At 41.1% G+C, this 19,777-nt stretch overlaps 1 protein-coding gene across 3 annotated transcripts in view; it reads right to left on the reverse strand.

Annotated features, from left to right (window-relative positions):
* Positions 1 to 520: 520 nt before the first annotated feature.
* Positions 521 to 19,777, reverse strand: part of LOC128697292 (zinc finger protein 84) — a 60,130-nt gene continuing 40,873 nt past the window's right edge. For all 3 annotated transcript variants that reach the window (XM_070104213.1, XM_070104212.1, XM_070104214.1), the window contains exon 2: positions 521 to 9,958. In XM_070104213.1, the coding sequence (XP_069960314.1) occupies positions 7,917 to 9,266 (1,350 nt within the window). In that variant the 5' untranslated portion in view covers positions 9,267 to 9,958 and the 3' untranslated portion in view covers positions 521 to 7,916. The remainder of the gene's footprint in view (positions 9,959 to 19,777) is intronic.

A 19,777-nucleotide genomic window follows, 5' to 3' on the forward strand; every position in this document is an offset into this window, starting at 1 on the left:
CCAGATTCCACGTCAAACTACGCCACCGCCAAGAACCTCAACAGAATGGGATGGACCCCGGTACCCTTTCCCCCACCTAGGAACTAGCATGCCTGTGGGAAAAATCCCAAAGGCCAAAAAGAAGAAGGGCAAAAGGGAGGGGTGGGGAGGAGGAGGAGGATGGGATAGGGAAGGGGGGAGTTGGGGTTAATTAGGTTTGGTCTGAGGAAGGAGACCAACAGGTCTAATTCCTCAGACCAAGAGCCTCTTCACGCCAAGCAGCCCCCCTTGAAGAGGATTCAAATTTAATTTTTTTTTTTAATTATGTTTTGCATAATTTTTCTAAGATTGATTGTTCTCATCTGTAATAATTTTTTCTATTTTCTTTTCATAAGAAGGAAGTATCTTTTTAAATACACTTTGAGGGCCTGAAAGAGCAGCTGTAACTTCACATTTTCTAACACAAACTCTCTAAGATAAAGTGATAGGTGCCCTCAGAGGCCTAAGGATCAGGCATAGGATAAAATTTAGCAACACTAGGAAGAATCATCAGTTTTATTGTACATCAAATACAACTACAATTAAAGAATTATCCATAGTGGCATTATAAATGTATTAATGGTGGGAGAAGCAAGAAGATAACAGAATGATCATTTTTGAAAAATACAATGGTTGACAGAGGAGATAATTTCCAGTCTATGGACCCACACCATGGCCACAGACGGCTCTTAGCAGAGCCATCTGTGACCGTGGCCCCGGCTTACCAAAATTATTTAGAACCAAGGTTAGTATATTGTTGGGAAGACGTCCATGGTGATAGTCTGTGGTGATAGTCTGTGGTGATAGTCCATGGTGATAGTCCGTGGTGATAGTCTGTGGTGATAGTCCATGGTGACAGTCCATGGTGACGGTCCATGAGTGACAGTCCATGGTGACATTCTGTGGGTGAAAGTCTGTCGATGGATCTTAAATACTTGCAAAAATTGCTGTTGAAATTCTTATGTACACATACCCATGGTTTAGGCGGTGGTCCAAAAATTACAGTCAACATTACAGTGTAACATAGCAATACAGTGTCATAATGGGTCCAGGAACTCTACCTTAACATTTCAGACTCACATAATTGGTCCAGGGTCTTAGCCGCAAGGTTCTGATAGTTTAAAAAGTTAAAAGTAATGATTATGCTGTCAATCACTGGCCTGGTGGATAAAGCTCTGGCTTCACGGCGAGGGTGTGGGTTTGATTCCCAGTGAGAGTTGGGCATTTCTTTACACTAGTTGTTTATGTTCCCCATCAGTAAAATGGGTTCTCAGGTGTTGGTAGACTAGTGTGGGTCATATCCTGGGACCCCAGAAGAGATGGACACAGAAGGATTGGGAGGCTGGAGGACCATCGAGGTTGGAGACCTTCAGGCTATCTGAGCATATGGGACACATAAGAACATAAGAAAGGAGGAACACTGCAGGAGGCCTGCTGGCCCATACTAGGCAGGTCCTTTACAATTCATCCCACTAACAAAACATTTGCCCAACCCACAAGGGAGTTTACTTTGAAGGTGGAGCTGAGAAACAGCCATAGTGTAAAGTCCTGACACTCAAGATAACGGATCTCTTGTTCATTACGATAAACCTGACAATGGTGTGAAAAGGAAGGATGAGGTTCCTTGCAATTGAGACAAGAGGAAGACTACAAGATGCACTGGAATGATCTGCTGCACTGCAAACTGGGCATTCCACCACAGATCTGCAGTGTTCAGCAGGGTGTCCAAAATGACCGCAATTACTACACTGTTGGGGACTGGGAACCACTTGACGACCTCTAGGTGATGTCCTGCAAATATAGACAGAGGACAGAGGTTCACAGCGGTCAAAGGTTAAACGAGCAATGTTACTAGGAAAGCGCCTCTGCCCAAAAGCAGGCAGGATGCCTCTACCTTAAGAACAGGGAGGTTCTGAAGGGCTAATTGTTCTAAAATATCATTGCTGCAAGACAAAAAAATCACTCTGTACAATGGTACGTGGTAAGACTACAGTACCACTGCAAGAATTAAGAGTACAGTGCTTATGAATGGTGACTGTTATGTTATCTATGGAAGTGATGCGAGAGAGAGTATGGGCTTGCTCTGAATTCTGTACTGTTACAACACACCCACCACTTCGTAAAAGAGTTTTACCACTTCTGTGATCAGAAAGATAATTGGTTTCAGATGGATCTATAATTTCCTCAAAAACAGAACACAAAGAGTAGTAGTCAACAGAGTAAAGTTCGAGGCAGCTATGGCGAAAAGCTCTGTTCCACAAGGCACAGTACTCGCTCCCATCTTCTTTCTCATCCTCATATCTGACATAGACAAGGATGTCAGCCACAGCACCGTATCTTCCTTAGCAGATGACACCCGAATCTGCATGACAGTGTCTTCCATTGCAAACACTGCAAGGCTCCAGGCGGACATCAACCAAATCTTTCAGTGGGCTGCAGAAAACAATATGAAGTTCAATGATGAGAAATTTCAATTACTCAGATATGGTAAACACAAGGAAATTAAAACTTCATCAGAGTACAAAACAAATTCTGGTCACAAAATAGAGCAAAACACCAACGTCAAAGACCTGGGAGAGATCATGTCGGAGGATCTCACCTTCAAGGACCATAACATTGTATCAATCACAGCTGCTAGAAAAATGACAGGATGGATAATGAGAACCTTTAAAACTAGGGATGCCAAGCCCATGATGACACTCTTCAGGTCACTTGTTCTATCTAGGCTGGAATATTGCTGCACACTAACAGCACCTTTCAAGGCAGGTGAAATTGCTGACCTAGGAAATGTACAACCTTCACGGTGCGCATAACAGAGATAAAACACCTCAATTACTGGGAGCGCTTGAAGTTCCTGAACCTGTATTCCCTGGAATGCAGGTGGGAGAGATACATGATTATATACACCTGTAAAATCCTAGAGGGACTAGTACCAAACTTGCACTAGAAAATCACTCACAACGAAAGCAAAAGACTTGGCAGACGATGCAACATCCCCCCAATGAAAAGCAGGGGTGTCACTAGCACGTTAAGAGACCATACAATAAGTGTCAGGGGCCCGAGACTGTTCAACTGCCTCCCAGCATACATAAGGGGGATTACCAATAGACCCCTGGCAGTCTTCAAGCTGGCACTGGACAAGCACCTAAATTCGGTACCTGACCACTTGGGCTGTGGCTCGTACATTGGTTTGCGTGCAGCCAGCAGTAACAGCCTGGTTGATCAGGCTGATCCACCAGGAGGCCTGGTCACAGACCGGGCCACAGGGGCGTTGACCCCCAGAACTCTCTCCAGGTAAAGAAAAGAATTTTCTCCAATGTGTTCTCGTTAGCTCGATACACAAAGGTAGTGTCATGTAGGTCATTTCTGAGTTATCATCGACAAACTGTCATCAGTAGGTTGTCTTGGATGTTTAGTAGTTCCACGGGTGATATGACCTGAGGGAAGTGGGTGATCTGAAAACCTTCACACTGTATTTGGGAAAGCTGGAAGCATTATGAAAAGTGTGAGAGAAGCAGCGGCATGAACAGAAATGGGTGATGCCACAGCACCTGAAGCAGGTGACAAAGCCTCACCAGCAGAAGATACAGAGGTATGAGAAGAGTCGAGATAATGGACCAATAAGAAAGCCAGGTCAGAACAGGGTGTGGGATCAGGAAGGAGAAAGGGTTTCACTGGACGAAGACTCTATAATTAAGGAACTTCTTCTGTGATATCTGCTTTCTTGTTATTTTAAGAAAAAAAAGGGAAAGAAAGTAAAAGGGACAGCAGAGGGACAATCGCTAGGAGGCATGGAGAGGCCAAAAGTTCCTCTCCTCATCTGAGAGGGCCTTGGTGGTGAAGATGTAGCATGGAACCTGTGCCATACCCTACCCTTCAAGCCAGTAAACCAGTGCCCCGGGATAGCAGCCTCATGTCTACCAAGCTACCTCGGCAGACAAAGGAAAGGGCAGCCGGAAACCCACCACAAAGCATACCTCCTTCAGCCACCACATTCCAGAACCGACAGGCAGCTTTAGGAGATACACCCATTACCCGAAGGGCACTTTGCCCTCTTCCTGGATATCCGGGAAGGGAGCAGGGCAACTTCAGACAATTCGGATTCCATGGCTAACCACACCACCCACGAGGGACCTCATGGAGTGGGACAAACTCTGGCACATCACCCCCGATGGACCTCATGGAGCGGGACAAACCATAGCACACCACCCCTATCTAGAAACTGTAAGGCCAGAGGGAAGGATCCTAGAGGCTATAAATAGGACAGAAAACAAGGAGAGGGTGGGGAGAGGAGAGGAAAGGGAAAAAAGGGGGTATGGGGAGGGTGGATGGAAGGGAGGCTTGGGGGGAAATTAGGTTTGGTCAGAGGATGAAGACCAGAAGGTCCAATATCTCAGACCAATAGCCTCTTTTCCACTGTAGAAGCTCCCCCTTAAAGAGGGTTAAGCTGCAAGAATTGAAATATTTATGAACTGTGACAGCAGTATTGTCAATACTGGTAAGAAGGGAGGGGTTATGAGCTTGTCCAGCATTGTACAGTGACAATGTGGACACTACTCTTCAGAACATTGTACAGTGACAATGTGGACACTACTCTTCAGAACATTGTACAGTGACAATGTGGACACTACTCTTCAGAACATTGTACAGTGACAATGTGGACACTACTCTTCAGAACATTGTACAGTGACAATGTGGACACTACTCTTCAGAACATTGTACAGTGACAATGTGGACACTACTCTTCAGAACATTGTACAGTGACAATGTGGACACTTCTCTTCAGAACATTGTACAGTGACAATGTGGACACTACTCTTCAGAACATTGAACAGTGACAATGTGGACACTACTCTTCAGAACATTGTACAGTGACAATGTGGACACTACTCTTCAGAACATTGTACAGTGACAATGTGGACACTACTCTTCAGAACATTGTACAGTGACAATGTGGACACTACTCTTCAGAACATTGTACAGTGACAATGTGGACACTACTCTTCAGAACATTGTACAGTGACAATGTGGACACTACTCTTCAGAACATTGTACAGTGACAATGTGGACACTACTCTTCAGAACATTGTACAGTGACAATGTGGACACTACTCTTCAGAACATTGTACAGTGACAATGTGGACACTACTCTTCAGAAAATTGTACAGTGACAATGTGGACACTACTCTTCAGAACATTATACAGTGACAATGTGGACACTACTCTTCAGAACATTGTACAGTGACAATGTGGACACTACTCTTCAGAACATTGTACAGTGACAATGTGGACACTTCTCTTCAGAACATTGTACAGTGACAATGTGGACACTACTCTTCAGAACATTGTACAGTGACAATGTGGACACTACTCTTCAGAACATTGTACAGTGACAATGTGGACACTACTCTTCAGAACATTGAACACTTTATCCAACATGGCATAGGAGTGCCTTGCTGATACTATTACCTGGAGTTTACTTGGAGAGGGTTTCAGGGGTCAACATCCCTGCGGCTCATTCTGAGACCAGGCCTCATGGTGGATCAGGGTCTGATCAACCAAGCTGTTACTTCCAGCTGCACACAGACTGATGAATGAACCACAGCCCGGTTGGTCAGGTACTGACTTCAGGTTCCTGTCTAGTGTCTTCTTGAAGCCTGCCAAGGGTCTATTGGTAATCCCCTTTATGTATGATGAGAAGCCTAAAATTTCTCCAAAAAGGATGTTTTTGTTAATGTTTCTGTAATTTTCTATGTAATACATTTCCACTACCTTCTCTCTTTCAAGCACAACCAAAAAAAAAAAAAAAAAAAAAAAAAACTCCCATTCACTGTCCACTCCTGCTCACAAATTTACTCAAAGTGTCAAAGAATTTAAAGGAAAATATTTTTTTTCTTATGAAATGATAGAGAATCTTTTCCTAATGGTAATGAAACCAAAAGTATGAAATTTGATGGAAAACTTACAGATTTACGTTCTCACAAAGTTAGCAGTCTGGCGATATTTGTGGATCGTCAAATTGTCCACTTTGAGCACTATTTTTGGCCAATTCCACTGTTCCAGTCAACCAAACAAATAGCTATTTTGCTAGAACTCCTTTTCTTCTATTGACCGAGTTCAAGAAACTGCCCATTTACCAATTTCAACTTCCCAATAAAATGATCAAACATTGGTGATTTGGCCAATATTACACAAAATTCAAAATTCAAGGAAAGCCAATTTCAAAACAAGGTCCAAAATTAACAAGGCAAACATTCCAAGCACTAAAATAAAATTTTCTCTGCTCATTAGTCACTTCTCCAGACCATTTTATATTATACTTGCTTTTCATTAACACAGAAAATAGAAGATTTACTGTTATGCAGACTATTGCATTATTGTAAAAATAGCATTAATAATATCAGCGCATTTGTGAAAGCCTATCAAACTCACCAGTTGATGTGTATTGGATGTGTGACGTGATTTGAATTCTTTTAAATATTAGCAAAAATCAAACATTTCCTCTACTTCGAGCTCAATTTCAAAGTACTTTTAGTTCACAAACCATTCAAAATCAATTCAATTTTTGTAGTATATCTTCCAAGTTTAGTACAGTGGACCCCCGCCTTACAAACACATCGTGTTACGTTAAAACCACCATATGAAGCATTTGAACGCAAAAATTTTGCCTAACAACACGATAAAAAACTCGCCTTAGGTGATTCGTTCGGGACACGTCCCACATGTGGCCTCAGCACCAGTGTTTACAAGCCAGCCAGTGTGGTCACATCTATGCATACATTCGGTACATTTCACATTATCCCAGTGTTTTTAGTGCTTGTAACTGCAAAATACGTCACAATGGACCCCAAGAAAGCTTCTAGTGCCATCCCTGTGGTAAAAAGGGCGAGAATTAGTATGGAATTAAAAAAAGAGATTAAGGAAATGTGTGTGCAGAGTGGGTTGAACTGCAAACCTTTATGGATGAAAATCACCCTGACACAGATACTGCAAGCCGTGTTGGCAACCTGTACAATGACAATGTTATGGCCCATTGTAGGAAACTCTTAAAGGAACGGGAGGTACAGAGCTCTATGGACAGATTTGTTGTGTGACTGAGGTCCAGTGACTCTCAAGCTGGTCCTAGTGGCATTAAAAGAAGAAGGGAAGTAACCCCGGAAAAGGACTTGCTACCTCAAGTCCTAATGGAAGAGAATTCCCTTCTAAACAATAAAACAATAACTTCCACACACTCCCCTTCTCCCATCCCATCAATCATCATCAGATCTTCAATAAAGGTAAGTGTCATGTATTCTATTCTTTAGTAGAGTAGTAATTGTGCATATCTTCTTCAGTTTGTGTGTATTAAAATTAATATTTCATGTGGTAAATTTTTTTTTTTTGTACTTTGGGGTGTCAGGAACGGATTAATTTGATTTCCATTATTTTGTTATGGGGAAAATTAATTCGGCTAATGATAATTTCGGCTTACGATGAGCTCTCAGGAACAGATTAATATTGTAAAGTGGGGGTCCACTGTATATCATCAAATGAGACAAAGAAAATGAGAATACAACCATAAATAAATAAACTTTGTTTAAATTAGCAACATCGCTGATTTAAACCAAAAAACATTTTTTTTTCTCATTATGCACCGCATGCTGAAGGATTTTTTTTATACTGCACACGCTGACCACTCAGATGCATTCTCTCATATGTAGGCCTACCAGCTTTCTTCTGCAAGATTGGAAGCTGCTAGAATTTTCGTGTAGTATTACAGGACCGACACTGGCTTGAAAGCCATAATATTACGGGACCAACAGTGGAAGGAATAATATTAATATGGGTAGAGGAAGAAATATATTAGAGCATGACACATAACACCTCTTCTGAAAAAGCTTTCTCTTTAGTATGACTTCTCATACTGAGCAATGATTAGGATTATCACCAGAATGAGTTCTTATGTGGTTTTCTAAATAACTTTTGCGGGAAAAGTCTTTCAGACATTCTGAACACTGATATGGCTTCTCTCCAGTATGAGTTCTCATGTGTCTTACTAAGCCTGATTTTTGAAGAAAGTCTTTCAGACATTCTGAACACTGATATGGCTTCTCTCCAGTATGAATTCTCATGTGACTTACTAAGCTTGATTTTTGAGTAAAGACTTTCAGACATTCTGAGCACTGATTTGGATTATCTCCAGTATGAGTTCTTATGTGGCTTTCTAAATAATGTTTGCGGGAAAAGTCTTTCAGACATTCTGAACACTGATATGGCTTCTCTCCAGTATGAGTTCTCATGTGTCTTACTAACTTTGATTTTTGAAGAAAGTGCTTCAAACATTCTGAACACTGATATGGCTTCTCTCCAGTATGGGTTTTCATGTGAATTATCAATCCTGAATTTTGAGTAAAGTGTTTCAGACATTCTGAACACTGATATGGCTTCTCTCCAGCATGAGATCTTATGTGGTTTTCTAAACTATCTTTGCGGTAAAAGTCTTTCAGACATTCTGAACACTGATATGGCTTCTTTCCAGCATGAGTTCTCATGTGAATTATCAATCCTGAATTTTCAGAAAAGCATTTCACACATTCTGAACACTCATATGGTTTCTGTCCAGTATGAGTTCTCATGTGTCTTACTAAATGTGAATTTTTAGAAAAGTGTTTTAGACATTCTGAACACTGATATGGCTTCTCTCCAGTATGAGTTCTCATGTGTCTTACTAAATGTGAATTTCTAGAAAAGTCTTTCAGACATTCTGAACACCGATATGGCTTCTCTTCAGTATGAGATCTCATGTGACTTCTTAAGCTTGATTTTTGAGAAAAGCCTTTCAGACATTCTGAACACCGATACAGATTCGCTTCAGTATGAGTTCTCAAGTGACTTCTTAAGCTTGATTTTTGAGAAAAGCCTTTCAGACATTCTGAACACCGATATAGATTCGCTTCAGTATGAGTTCTCAAGTGACTTCTTAAGCTTGATTTTTGAGAAAAGCCTTTCAGACATTCTGAACACTGATATGGCTTCTCTCCAGTATGAGTTCTCATGTGAATGACTAAATTATAATTTTCAGAAAACACTTTTAGACACACTGAACACTGAAGTGTTTTTTTGCCTGTGACACACCTGGTCTGATATCCACACTGAGATTGTTGTGAAGATTGTTTGAGTGAGTGTGAATGTTCATCTAATTGGTCTCCTACATGAACAACTGTACATTGTGTTGCCTCAACACATTGTTTTTCAGGTATTTTAGACATAGTGAACAATAAGTTCTCACATATTTAAACTGTTTAACCAGGGGATATTTGAGAATATTTTATTACAGAAAAAAACTAATATTCCTGAATTATTCTATCCTTGTAAATATAGCAAGCACTAAACATGTAGGGGTAAGTGTGTCTGAGGAATAGGAAGGATGACACTAGCAGATATTTATGATACATTAACCTTATGACACTGTTGTTTGAACTCTAAGTGTTGTAGTACTAACACCTGCTACAGTGTTGTCAATGTGTAAGCATTGTTTATAGTGTTGTCACTGTATAAACATTGTTGTTACAGTCACTGTACAAGCACTGTATTAGTGCTGACACTGTATTAACACTAACACTGTGATTAGTGTTGTCACTATACATACATTACAGTATTTACTAAACTTACGAAAGTTTTCTGACACTGATGTTGATACTACAAGTACCACCTTCTTGTACCAGGATGACCTGCAGTATTGACACTACAAGTACCACTTTCTTGTACTAGGATGACCTGCAATATTGACACAACAACTACCACCTTCTTGTACCAGGATGACCAGCAGTATTGATACTACAAGTACCACCTTCTTGTACCAGGATGACCTGCAGTACTGACACTACAACTGCCACCTTCTTGTACGAGGATGACCTTCAATACTGACACTACAAATGCCAGCCTCTGGCATCAAGACGACCTGCAAAATAAAATTGAAAATTTATGACCTTTTATTACAATCATTATAATTAATTATAATTAATATCATTATTATTATTTTAAACACGCCAACCATCTCTAACAGAAGTAAAGTGACTCAATAAAGAAGAAACACTTTCCCAATCACTGTCTTGCAAGAGGAGGGCTGTTGTTACACTTCAAATGTCCATCCAAACTGTAAATATTCCCACTCATCCTTCAGAGTGCAGACACTGTACTTCACACCACCACTGATCCTTCAGAGTGCAGACACTGTACTTCACACCACCACTCATCCTTCAGAGTGCAGACACTGTACTTCACACCACCACTAATCCTTCCGAGTGCAGTCACTGTACAGTGGACCCTCGGGTAGCGATTCTAATCCATTCCAGAGAGCTTGTCCTTAACCGATTTTATCGTTAGCCAAATTAATTTTCCCATCAAAAATAATGGAAATCCAATTAACCCGTAAATGGTCCAAACGTATACAGCAGGGCCCCGCTTTACGGCGTTTCGCTTTATGGCGTTCCACTAATATGGACATTTCAAATTATGACCAAAACTCGCTATACGGCTCCCCCCACCTGTCTTTCTAATACGGTCACAGTGGCCCACCGAGTTTGTTTACATTCTCCCTGAGCACATCTCCTTATTATGTCTGGAAACTTTCCAAAATTTCAAGTGTTTTAAAGTTATTGTATATTTTATATGTATTGTACTTGATAAACTTGTGTACACCTGTACCTTAATAAACTTACACACTGTGCTGGCATGTAGGTACACATTAAAATCACTAAGAGTCTCTCTACTCTTGATGCAATAATAATAATAATAATAATAATAATAATAATAATAATAATAAAAGTAATAATAATAATCTCTTGGGCGCATTAATGTCGCATATTACATTAATATAGACATTTCCCTTAATCTATCTATGATATTTTTTTCAAAATTATATAAGAAACACATTATGTAACACACAAACATGATACATGCACCCACAGTATAAAAATTTATACAAATATATATGAGATGTTTACCAAACGGTTTGTAGAAGTGTCGGAAGAATTACGTTTTCTCTAGCCCGTCACCTGTTACTAGGGATAACTGTAGAAAAATATTCCTTTCGTATGCCTTCACTTTATACCTATAATTCTGTACTAACTTGTACACAGTGTAAGAGTATTTGTTTCGTGATTTAATTATTATAATAATAATAAAAATATTATAAGGTAAAAGTTTCACAAACTCTTACAAATGTACATGAATGAACTAAAACTGGACACGTATTAATACCGTATATTTCGCCTGACCAAGTGATCGTCCACAACCTGTTCAGTTTGCTTGTTTGTTTACGCTGTCTGAGCTCGGTGTATCATTAAATGTTGTATATTATATTAATATACACATTTTCATTAATCCATCCGTGATATTTTTTTCAAAATTATATAATAAACACGATACATAACATAAATACATAACATATGTGTAGACAACCTAGGATAACCCAAAAAAGTCAGTGACTTTCACTTCCATTGCCTTCACTCAGAGCATCATTTCTTCTCAAAATAATGTTACATGAGAATGGGAGTGTTCTTCTTTATTTATTCTACCGTATCAATGTAGAGACAACCTGTACACAATGTAACTTGTACACAAACCAGACGTGTACACTGTTTACAAAACTTACCTTCGCCTGGTTTGTTTACATAACTCTGCGCCTGTCCTCTCTCATGCACTCATTCTTTCTCTCTGGTATGGTAGCCTGGCTGACTACCATACATACCACACTTGATTTTTTACAATAAATACTACTCATCTCACCCTATATTTTAAGGTAAGTAATGAGTGAACTGTATATACATTTTATCGCTCTGGGATGCTTAAATATCATAGAATAGTATGTGTGGGTGGGTTGGCCTGGTATGGTAGCCTGGCTGACTACCATACATACCACACTTCATTTTCTACAATAAATACTACTCATCTCACCCTATATTTTAAGGTAAGTAATGAGTGAACTGTATATACATTTTATCGCTCTGGGATGCTTAAATATCATAGAATAGTATGTGTGGGTGGGGTGGCCTGGTATGGTAGCCTGGCTGACTACCATACATACCACACTTGATTTCTTACAATAAACACTGCTTGTCTCACCCTAGATTAAGACTATAAATATTTTAAGGTAAGTAATGATATACGTTCACTACCCCAGTGCCCCAAATACAGTGGACCCTCACCTTATGATATTAATCCATTCCTGAGAGCTCAGCATAAGCCAAAATTACCGTAAGGCGAATTAATTTCCCCCATAAGAAATACATGTAATGGAAATAAAATTAATCTGTTCCTGACACTCCAAAGTATGAAAAAAAAAAATTACCAAATGGAATATTAATTTTAACGTACACAAACTGAAGAAGACATGCACAGTTAGTACTCTAATAACAGTATAATACATGACACTTACCTTTAACCCTTTCAGGGTCCAAGGCCCAAATCTGGAGTCACACACCAGTGTCCAAGAATTTAAAAAAAAAAAATTTGTTATTTTTTCTTATGAAATCGTAGAGAATCTTTTTGTGAAGGCAATAAAACAAAATGTACGAAATTTGGTGGAAAATTGACGAAATTATGCTCTCGCGAATTTTGATGTGTCAGCGATATTTACGAATCGGCAATTTTGCCGACTTTGACTCCCATTTTAGGCCAATTACATTATTCCAATCAACCAAATTTTTAGCTATTTCACTAGTATTACTTCTATTCTATCGATTGAGCACAAGAAATCGCCAAGTCAACTGTTTCAACTACAAAATAAAGTGATCGGAAATTGTTAATTTGGCCAATTTAACACAAAGTTCAAAATATTCCAATTTCAAAATAGGGTCCAGAATGAACAATGTAGGCATTCCTGGCACTAAACTAACATTTCCTCTGTTCATTAGTTATGTTTTGAGGCTTTACAAATAAATTCCATTTTGATTTTTTATTCACATAATGAATTTTTATTCACACCAAAAAATAGAAGATTTACTGTTATGCAATACTGTAATAATTGTATAAATATCATCACCATATTTGTGAATGTATATTAGACCCACCAGCTGACGTGTATTAGACGTGTGAGGTCGTTTGTTTACTCTTGAATATCAGCAAAAATTTAACATTTCCGCTACTTTGAGCTCAGCTTCAAGCCATTTCCAATGCTAAAACCAATCAAAATCATCTCTATTTCTGTAATATGTCTTCCATTCTATCAAATGAGACCAAGAAATCGCAAATACAACTATAAAAAACATACGAAAAACACTGCAAAGTTGCTGTTTTAATCGAAAAATCATGATTTCATTTTTTTTCTCTCATTATACACAGTGTGCTGCAGGATCTGTTTTATGTGGTGCACACATACCACATAGATGTATTCTCTCATATCTAGGCCCAAATGTACCACTCACAGTTTATCAGAGTGAGCTGAGCTCATGGCGTAGATCTACGGTTTGGACCCTGAACGTAAAGCCGTAGATCTACGGGACGGACCCTGAAAGGGTTAATGAAGATCTGGTGATGATTGATGGGATGGGAGGAGGGGAGAGTGTCGAACTTATTGTTTAGAAGGGGAATCCCCTTCCATTAGGACTTGAGGTAGCAAGTCCTTTTCCGGAGTTACTTCCCTTCTTTTTTAATGCCACTAGGACCAGCTTGAGAGTCACTGGACCTCTGTCACACAACATATCTGTCCATAGAGCTCTGTACCTCTCATTCCTTTATGATTTGTCTAAAGTGGTTCACAACATTGTCATTGTAATAGTCACCAGCACAGCTTGTAATAGCTATGTCAGGGTGATTTTCAATCATAAAGATTTGCACTTCAACCCACTTTGCACACATTTTCTTAATCTTTGAAGTAGACAACTTCTTCAATTTCTCTCTTCCTTCCTCCAAAGCAGTTTCCTCAGGTCTGGCCTCTTGCTGTTGAAGATGATCTAGCAGCTCATCAGTGGTTAGTTCTTCATTGTCCTCTTCCACCAACTCTTCCACATCCTCCACAGTAACCTCCAACCCCAACGACTTCCCAAATGCCTCAATTGATTCCACAACTGGCATACACTTCACAGGGTTAGCCCCAAACCCTTAAAATCCCTTTTGTCTACACATTCTGGCCACAGTTTCTTCTAAGCAGAGTTCAAGGTCCTCTTAGTCACTCCCTCCCAAGCTTTACCTATAAGGTTTACACAACTGAGGATATGAAAGTGATCTTTCCAAAACTCTTTTAGAGTCAATTGAGTGTCTGAGGTCACTTCAAAGCACTTTTGAAACATAGCTTTTGTGTACAGTTTTTTGAAGTTGGAAATGACCTGCTGGTCCATGGGCTGCAGGAGAGAAGTGGTACTAGGAGGCAAAAACTTGACCTTAATGAAGCTCATGTCCCCAGAAAGTCGTTCTTCCAAGAGGCACTTAAGGTCCAATTTCTTTTCAATTAGGTAATTTTTCACATTGGGGGCAAATGCATGGTGCAACCAGTCATAGAAAAAGTCCCTAGTGACACATGCCTTATTGTTTGCCCTCCACAGCACACACAAATTAGCCTTGAGGACACTGTGTTGCCTGAACGGTCTGGGAGTTTCTGAGTGATACACCAATAAAGGCTTCACTTTGCAATCACCACTAGCATTAGCACACATCAGAAGAGTAAGCCTGTCTTTCATAGACTTATGTCCTGGGAGTGCCTTTTCCTCCTGAGTAATGTAGGTTTGGCTTGGCAATTTCTTCCAAAACAGGCCTGTTTTGTTGCAATTAAACACGTGTTCAGGTTTCAATTCTTCACTGTCTATGTACTCCTTAAATTCCTTCACATATTTTTCACCTGCTTTTTGGTCTGAACTGGCAGCCTCACCATGCCTTATCACACTATGTATGCCACTACAATTCTTAAATCTCTCAAATCAACCTTTGCTGGCCTTAAATTAACTCACATCACCACTAGTTGCAGGCATTTTTCTAATTAAATCGTCATGCAACTTCCTAGCTTTTTCACATATGATCGCTTGAGAGATGCTGTCTCCTGCTATCTGTTTTTCATTTATCCACACCAATAACAGTCTCTCAACATCTTCAAGTACTTGCAATCTCTATTTCGAAAACAAACATGCACCTTTTGCAAGAACAGCTTCCTTGATTGTCATTTTGTTGGCCATGATAGCTATGCAATGGTTGATTGGGGTTTGGTATACAACCTGGCCAGCTCCGAGACACACACTCCACTTTCGTACTTTGCAATTACAGTGGACCCTCGACCAACGAAGGCATATTATAACTTTAAATCCGACTAGCGATACATTTTAATGCAAACATTTTGCCTCGACTATGGCTGAAAACCTCGACCAACGCAATTCGTTCTGTTCGACATGCGTCCACTTGTGGCCTGAGTGCACCTCACTTGTCCCATGGGTGCCAGTGTTTACAAGCCAGCCAGCCACCGCAGTCCCATCCAAACATACAATCGGAACATTTCATATTATCACAGCGTTTTTAGTGATTTCACCTGCAAAATAAGTCACCATGGGCCCCAAGAAAGCTTCTAGTGCCAACCCTACAGCAAAAAGGGTGAGAATTACTATGGATATGAAGAAAGAGATAATTGCTAAGTATGAAAGTGGAGTGCATGTCTCTGAGCTTGCCAGGTTGTACACAAAACCCCAATCAACCATCGCTAATATTGCGGCCAAGAAAACGGCAATCAAGGAAGCTGTTCTTGCCAAAGGTGCAGCTATGTTTTCGAAACTGAGATCGCAAGTGACAGAAGATGTTGAGAGACTGTTATTGGTGTGGATAAATGAAAAAAAAAGTAGCAGGAGATAACATTTCTCAAGCGATCATATGTGAAAAGGCTAGGAAGTTGCATGAGGATTTAATTAGAAAAATGCCTGCAACTAGTGGTGATGTGAGTGAATTTAAGGCCAGCAAAGGTTGGTTTGAGAGATTTAAGAATCGTAGTCGCATACGTAGTGTGATAAGGCATGGTGAGGCTGTCAGTTCAGACCAAAAAGCAGCTGAAATATATGTGCAGGAATTCAAGGAGTACATAGAGGCTGAAGGATTGAAACATGAACAAGTGTTTAATTGTGAAGAAACAGGCCTGTTTTGGAAGAAAATGCCAAGCAGGACCTACATTACTCAGGAGGAAAAGGCACTCCCAGGACATAAGCCTATGAAAGACAGGCTTACTCTGTTGATGTGTGCTAATGCTAGTGGTGATTGCAAAGTGAAGCCTTTATTGATGTATCACTCAGAAACTCCCAGAGCGTTCAAGAAAAACAATGTCCTCAAGGCTAATTTGTGTGTGCTGTGGAGTGCAAACAGTAAGGCACGGGTCACTAGGTACTTTTTCTATGACTGGTTACACCATGCATTTGCTCCCACTGTGAAAAATTACCTCCTGGAAAATAAATTGGACTTTAAATGCCTCCTGGTATTAGACAATGCTCCTGATCATCCTTCAGACATGGCAGAGCGACTTTCTGCAGACATGAGCTTCATTAAGGTCAAGTTTTTGCCTCCTAATACCACTCCTCTTCTGCAACCCATGGACCAGCAAGTCATTGCAAACTTCAAAAAACTCTACAAAAAAGCTATGTTTGAAAGGTGCTTTGTAGTGACCACAGAAACTCAATTGACTCTAAGAGAGTTTTGGAGAGATCACTTTAACATCCTCAATTGTGTAAGCATTATAGGTAAGGCTTGGGAGGAACTGACTAAGAGGACCTTGAACTCTGCTTGGAAGAAACTGTGGCCAGAATGTGTAGACAAAAGGGATTCTGAGGGATTTGAGGCTAACCCTGAGAAGCGTATGCCAGTTGAGGAATCCATTGTGGCATTGGGGTTGGAGGTTAGTAGGGAGGATGTGGAAGATTTGGGGGAGGAGGACAATGATGAACTAACCACTGATGAGCTGCCAGATCATCTTCAACAGCAAGAGGCCAGACCTGAGGAAATTGCTCCGGAGGAGGGGAGAGAGAAATTGAGGAAGTTGCCTACTTCAAAGATTAAGGAAATGTGTGCAATGTGGCTTAAAGTGCAAACCTTTTTTGATGAATATCACCCTTACACAGCTATTGCAAGCCATGCTGGTGACTATTACACTAACAATGTTGTGAAACACTAGGAATGTCATAAAGGAATGAGAGGTACAGGCCTCTATGGACAGATATGTTGTGCGACAGAGGTCCAGTGACTCTCAAGCTGGTCCTAGTGGCATTAAAAGAAGAAGGGAAGTAACCCCAGAAAAGAACTTGCTACCTCAAGTCTTAATGGAAGGGGATTCCCCTTCTAAACACTAACACCTCTCCCTTCCTCCCATCCCATCAATCATCACCAGATCTTCAATAAAGGTAAGTGTCATGTAATTGTGCATGTCTTCAGTTTGTGTGTATTAAAATTAATATTTCATGTGGTAAAAATTTTTTTTTTATACTTTGGGGTGCCGGAACGGATTAATTTGATTTCCATTATTTCTTATGGGGAAAATTAACTCGACTAACGATAACTTCGACTAACGATGAGCTCTCAGGAACGGATTAATATCGTTGGTCGAGGATCTACTGTATCTCTTTCTTCATTTCCATAGTAATTTTCACCCTTTTTACCACAGGGTTGGCACTAGAAGCTTTCTTGGGGCCCATGGTGACTTATTTTGCAGCTACAATCACTAAAACACTGTGATAATATGAAATGTACTGAATGTATGCTTAGATGCGACCGCACAGGCTGGCTTGTAAACACTGGCACCCAAGGGGCAGCTGAGGCCACACATGGGATGCGTCCTGGATGAATCGTGTCAGGCGAGGCAAAATTTTTGCATTAAAATGTATCGTATAGCGGATTTAATGTAACGCGTTACCATCGTATGGTGGGGGTCCACTGTATTTAGAAAAATAAAAAAAATTTTTAGGGTCAGTACTTACTGAGATATGAGGCCGCAAAGTTGGCACTTGGTGACCACCTGACGGCAACATGGAGCGCTGCCGCTTGCAGAAGTGTTGCCGATATACCTTTTTTCCTATTTTTCATATTATTTATATAATTTTTGTGTTCTGATAATTACAATTTATAGTAGTTCTTGTTATTTCATAGCCAATCTTTGTTCTGACACTAGTATTAGGTACTGAAATTGTAATCAAATTGTCACAAACACACTGAGAGGTGGACATTTACAAGTGCCTTGGTCATTTACTATTGTCTTGGAATATATACAAAGTATTTATATGTCCCAGAAATGTTTTGGATATGTGGAAGTAGAGGAGGAGGAGGAGGAGGAGGAGGAGGAGGAGGAGGAGGAGAAGGAGGAGGAGGAGGAGGAAGAGGAGAAGGAGGAAGAGGAGAAGGAGGAGGAGGAGAGTGGAGGAGGAGGAGAGAGGAGGAGGAGGAGAGAGGAGGAGGAAGAGAAGAGAGGAGGAGGAAGAGAAGAGAGGAGGAGGAGGAGAAGAGAGGAGGAGGAGGAGAAGAGAGGAGGAGGAGAGGAGGAGGAGGGAGGAGGAGGAGGAGGAGGAGGAGGAGGAGGAGGAGGAGGAGGAGGAGGAGGAGAGAGGAGAGAGGAGGAGGAGGAGGAGGAGGAGGAGGAGGAGGAGGGAGGAGGAGGAGGGAGGAGGAGGAGGAGGAGGAGGAGGAGGGAGAAGGGAGGAGGAGGAGGAGGAGGGAGGAGGAGGGAGGAGGAGGAGGAGGAGGAGGAGGAGGAGGAGGAGGAGGAGGAGGTCTCAGTAGTAGTACCAGTTCCTAGTAACCGGTTACCAGTAACCAGTGTACCAGTAGATGACTCACTACCAACCGTCTCTGCGTGAATCACTGTCTGTATTCATATTGTGCTGACCACAGCAGTATTTCAAACACCCCCCTCACATATGGGTACTGGGGTTAGTTAGTCTTACGAGTGAGAGCAAGGAGGCAGGTCACTATCCGTAATTATACGTACTACCAGCCTACGTGAGTATTTCTTTACCCTATCCACGTGTTCGAACCCCACATGATAAATGGTGGCAACGGTGTGGGAGCGTGGATTTAAGCTTATTTAAGGGTATTTCAAGACGTTAGAAGACTGTTTGTGAGTAGCCGGCGGGTCAAAAGGTGAACCGTAGCTAGCCGCTTACCCTCACTCACCACCTCCACCCTGTACTCCAGCCTGCAAGCCTGTTGCAGCTGTTTTTCAAGCTTCCTGGCTTAGTTCGTGTGCTAATTGCTTCAATCTCCGAGGGGTTGACCCGGATTTTGCAATTAAGCCAGTCAGTAAGCCAGACTGTGGAAGTGAACGCTCTAGTCAGCCTGCCTCAGCCTACCATCCAGCCTGTCTCCTGTCATCCACCTGCTCCTTCATGCTGTGTGCATCGTTACCCGTCTTCCAGTCAGCCATTCTCGTGGGTTAAGCCAGTCAGCCAACCCAGCTTCTAACCCAGCTGAGAGAGAGAAGTAAGCCACGCAAGTTCCTCTGAAGTATTGTCTATATATCGCTTTGTGCTCCCAGTTGGATGCTAAGAGTGTTTTTCACCATTCCTGTGGCATAGAGTGGCTTATCAAGCCACCTTCGTGGGTAGTGAGTGGAGTGCGCGCCAGTGAGCGCCAGCGAGAGTCACTCCCACCACCACCCATCCACTCTACTCACACCACCACCGCCACCCACCTCATCTACCTGTGGTTGTTTGCACCCTTGTACCGGGTCCTAATACTGTTTTGGCTCACATAATTGGTCAAGAGATTGTAGCTGAGCGCCAACGATAAAGCCAGTTATGTGAGTTCACCGAGAAAGCGCATTTCTTCCGAC

This window comes from Cherax quadricarinatus, chromosome 89 (assembly GCF_038502225.1).
Source record: "Cherax quadricarinatus isolate ZL_2023a chromosome 89, ASM3850222v1, whole genome shotgun sequence".
Taxonomy (NCBI): Eukaryota; Metazoa; Arthropoda; class Malacostraca; order Decapoda; family Parastacidae; genus Cherax; species Cherax quadricarinatus.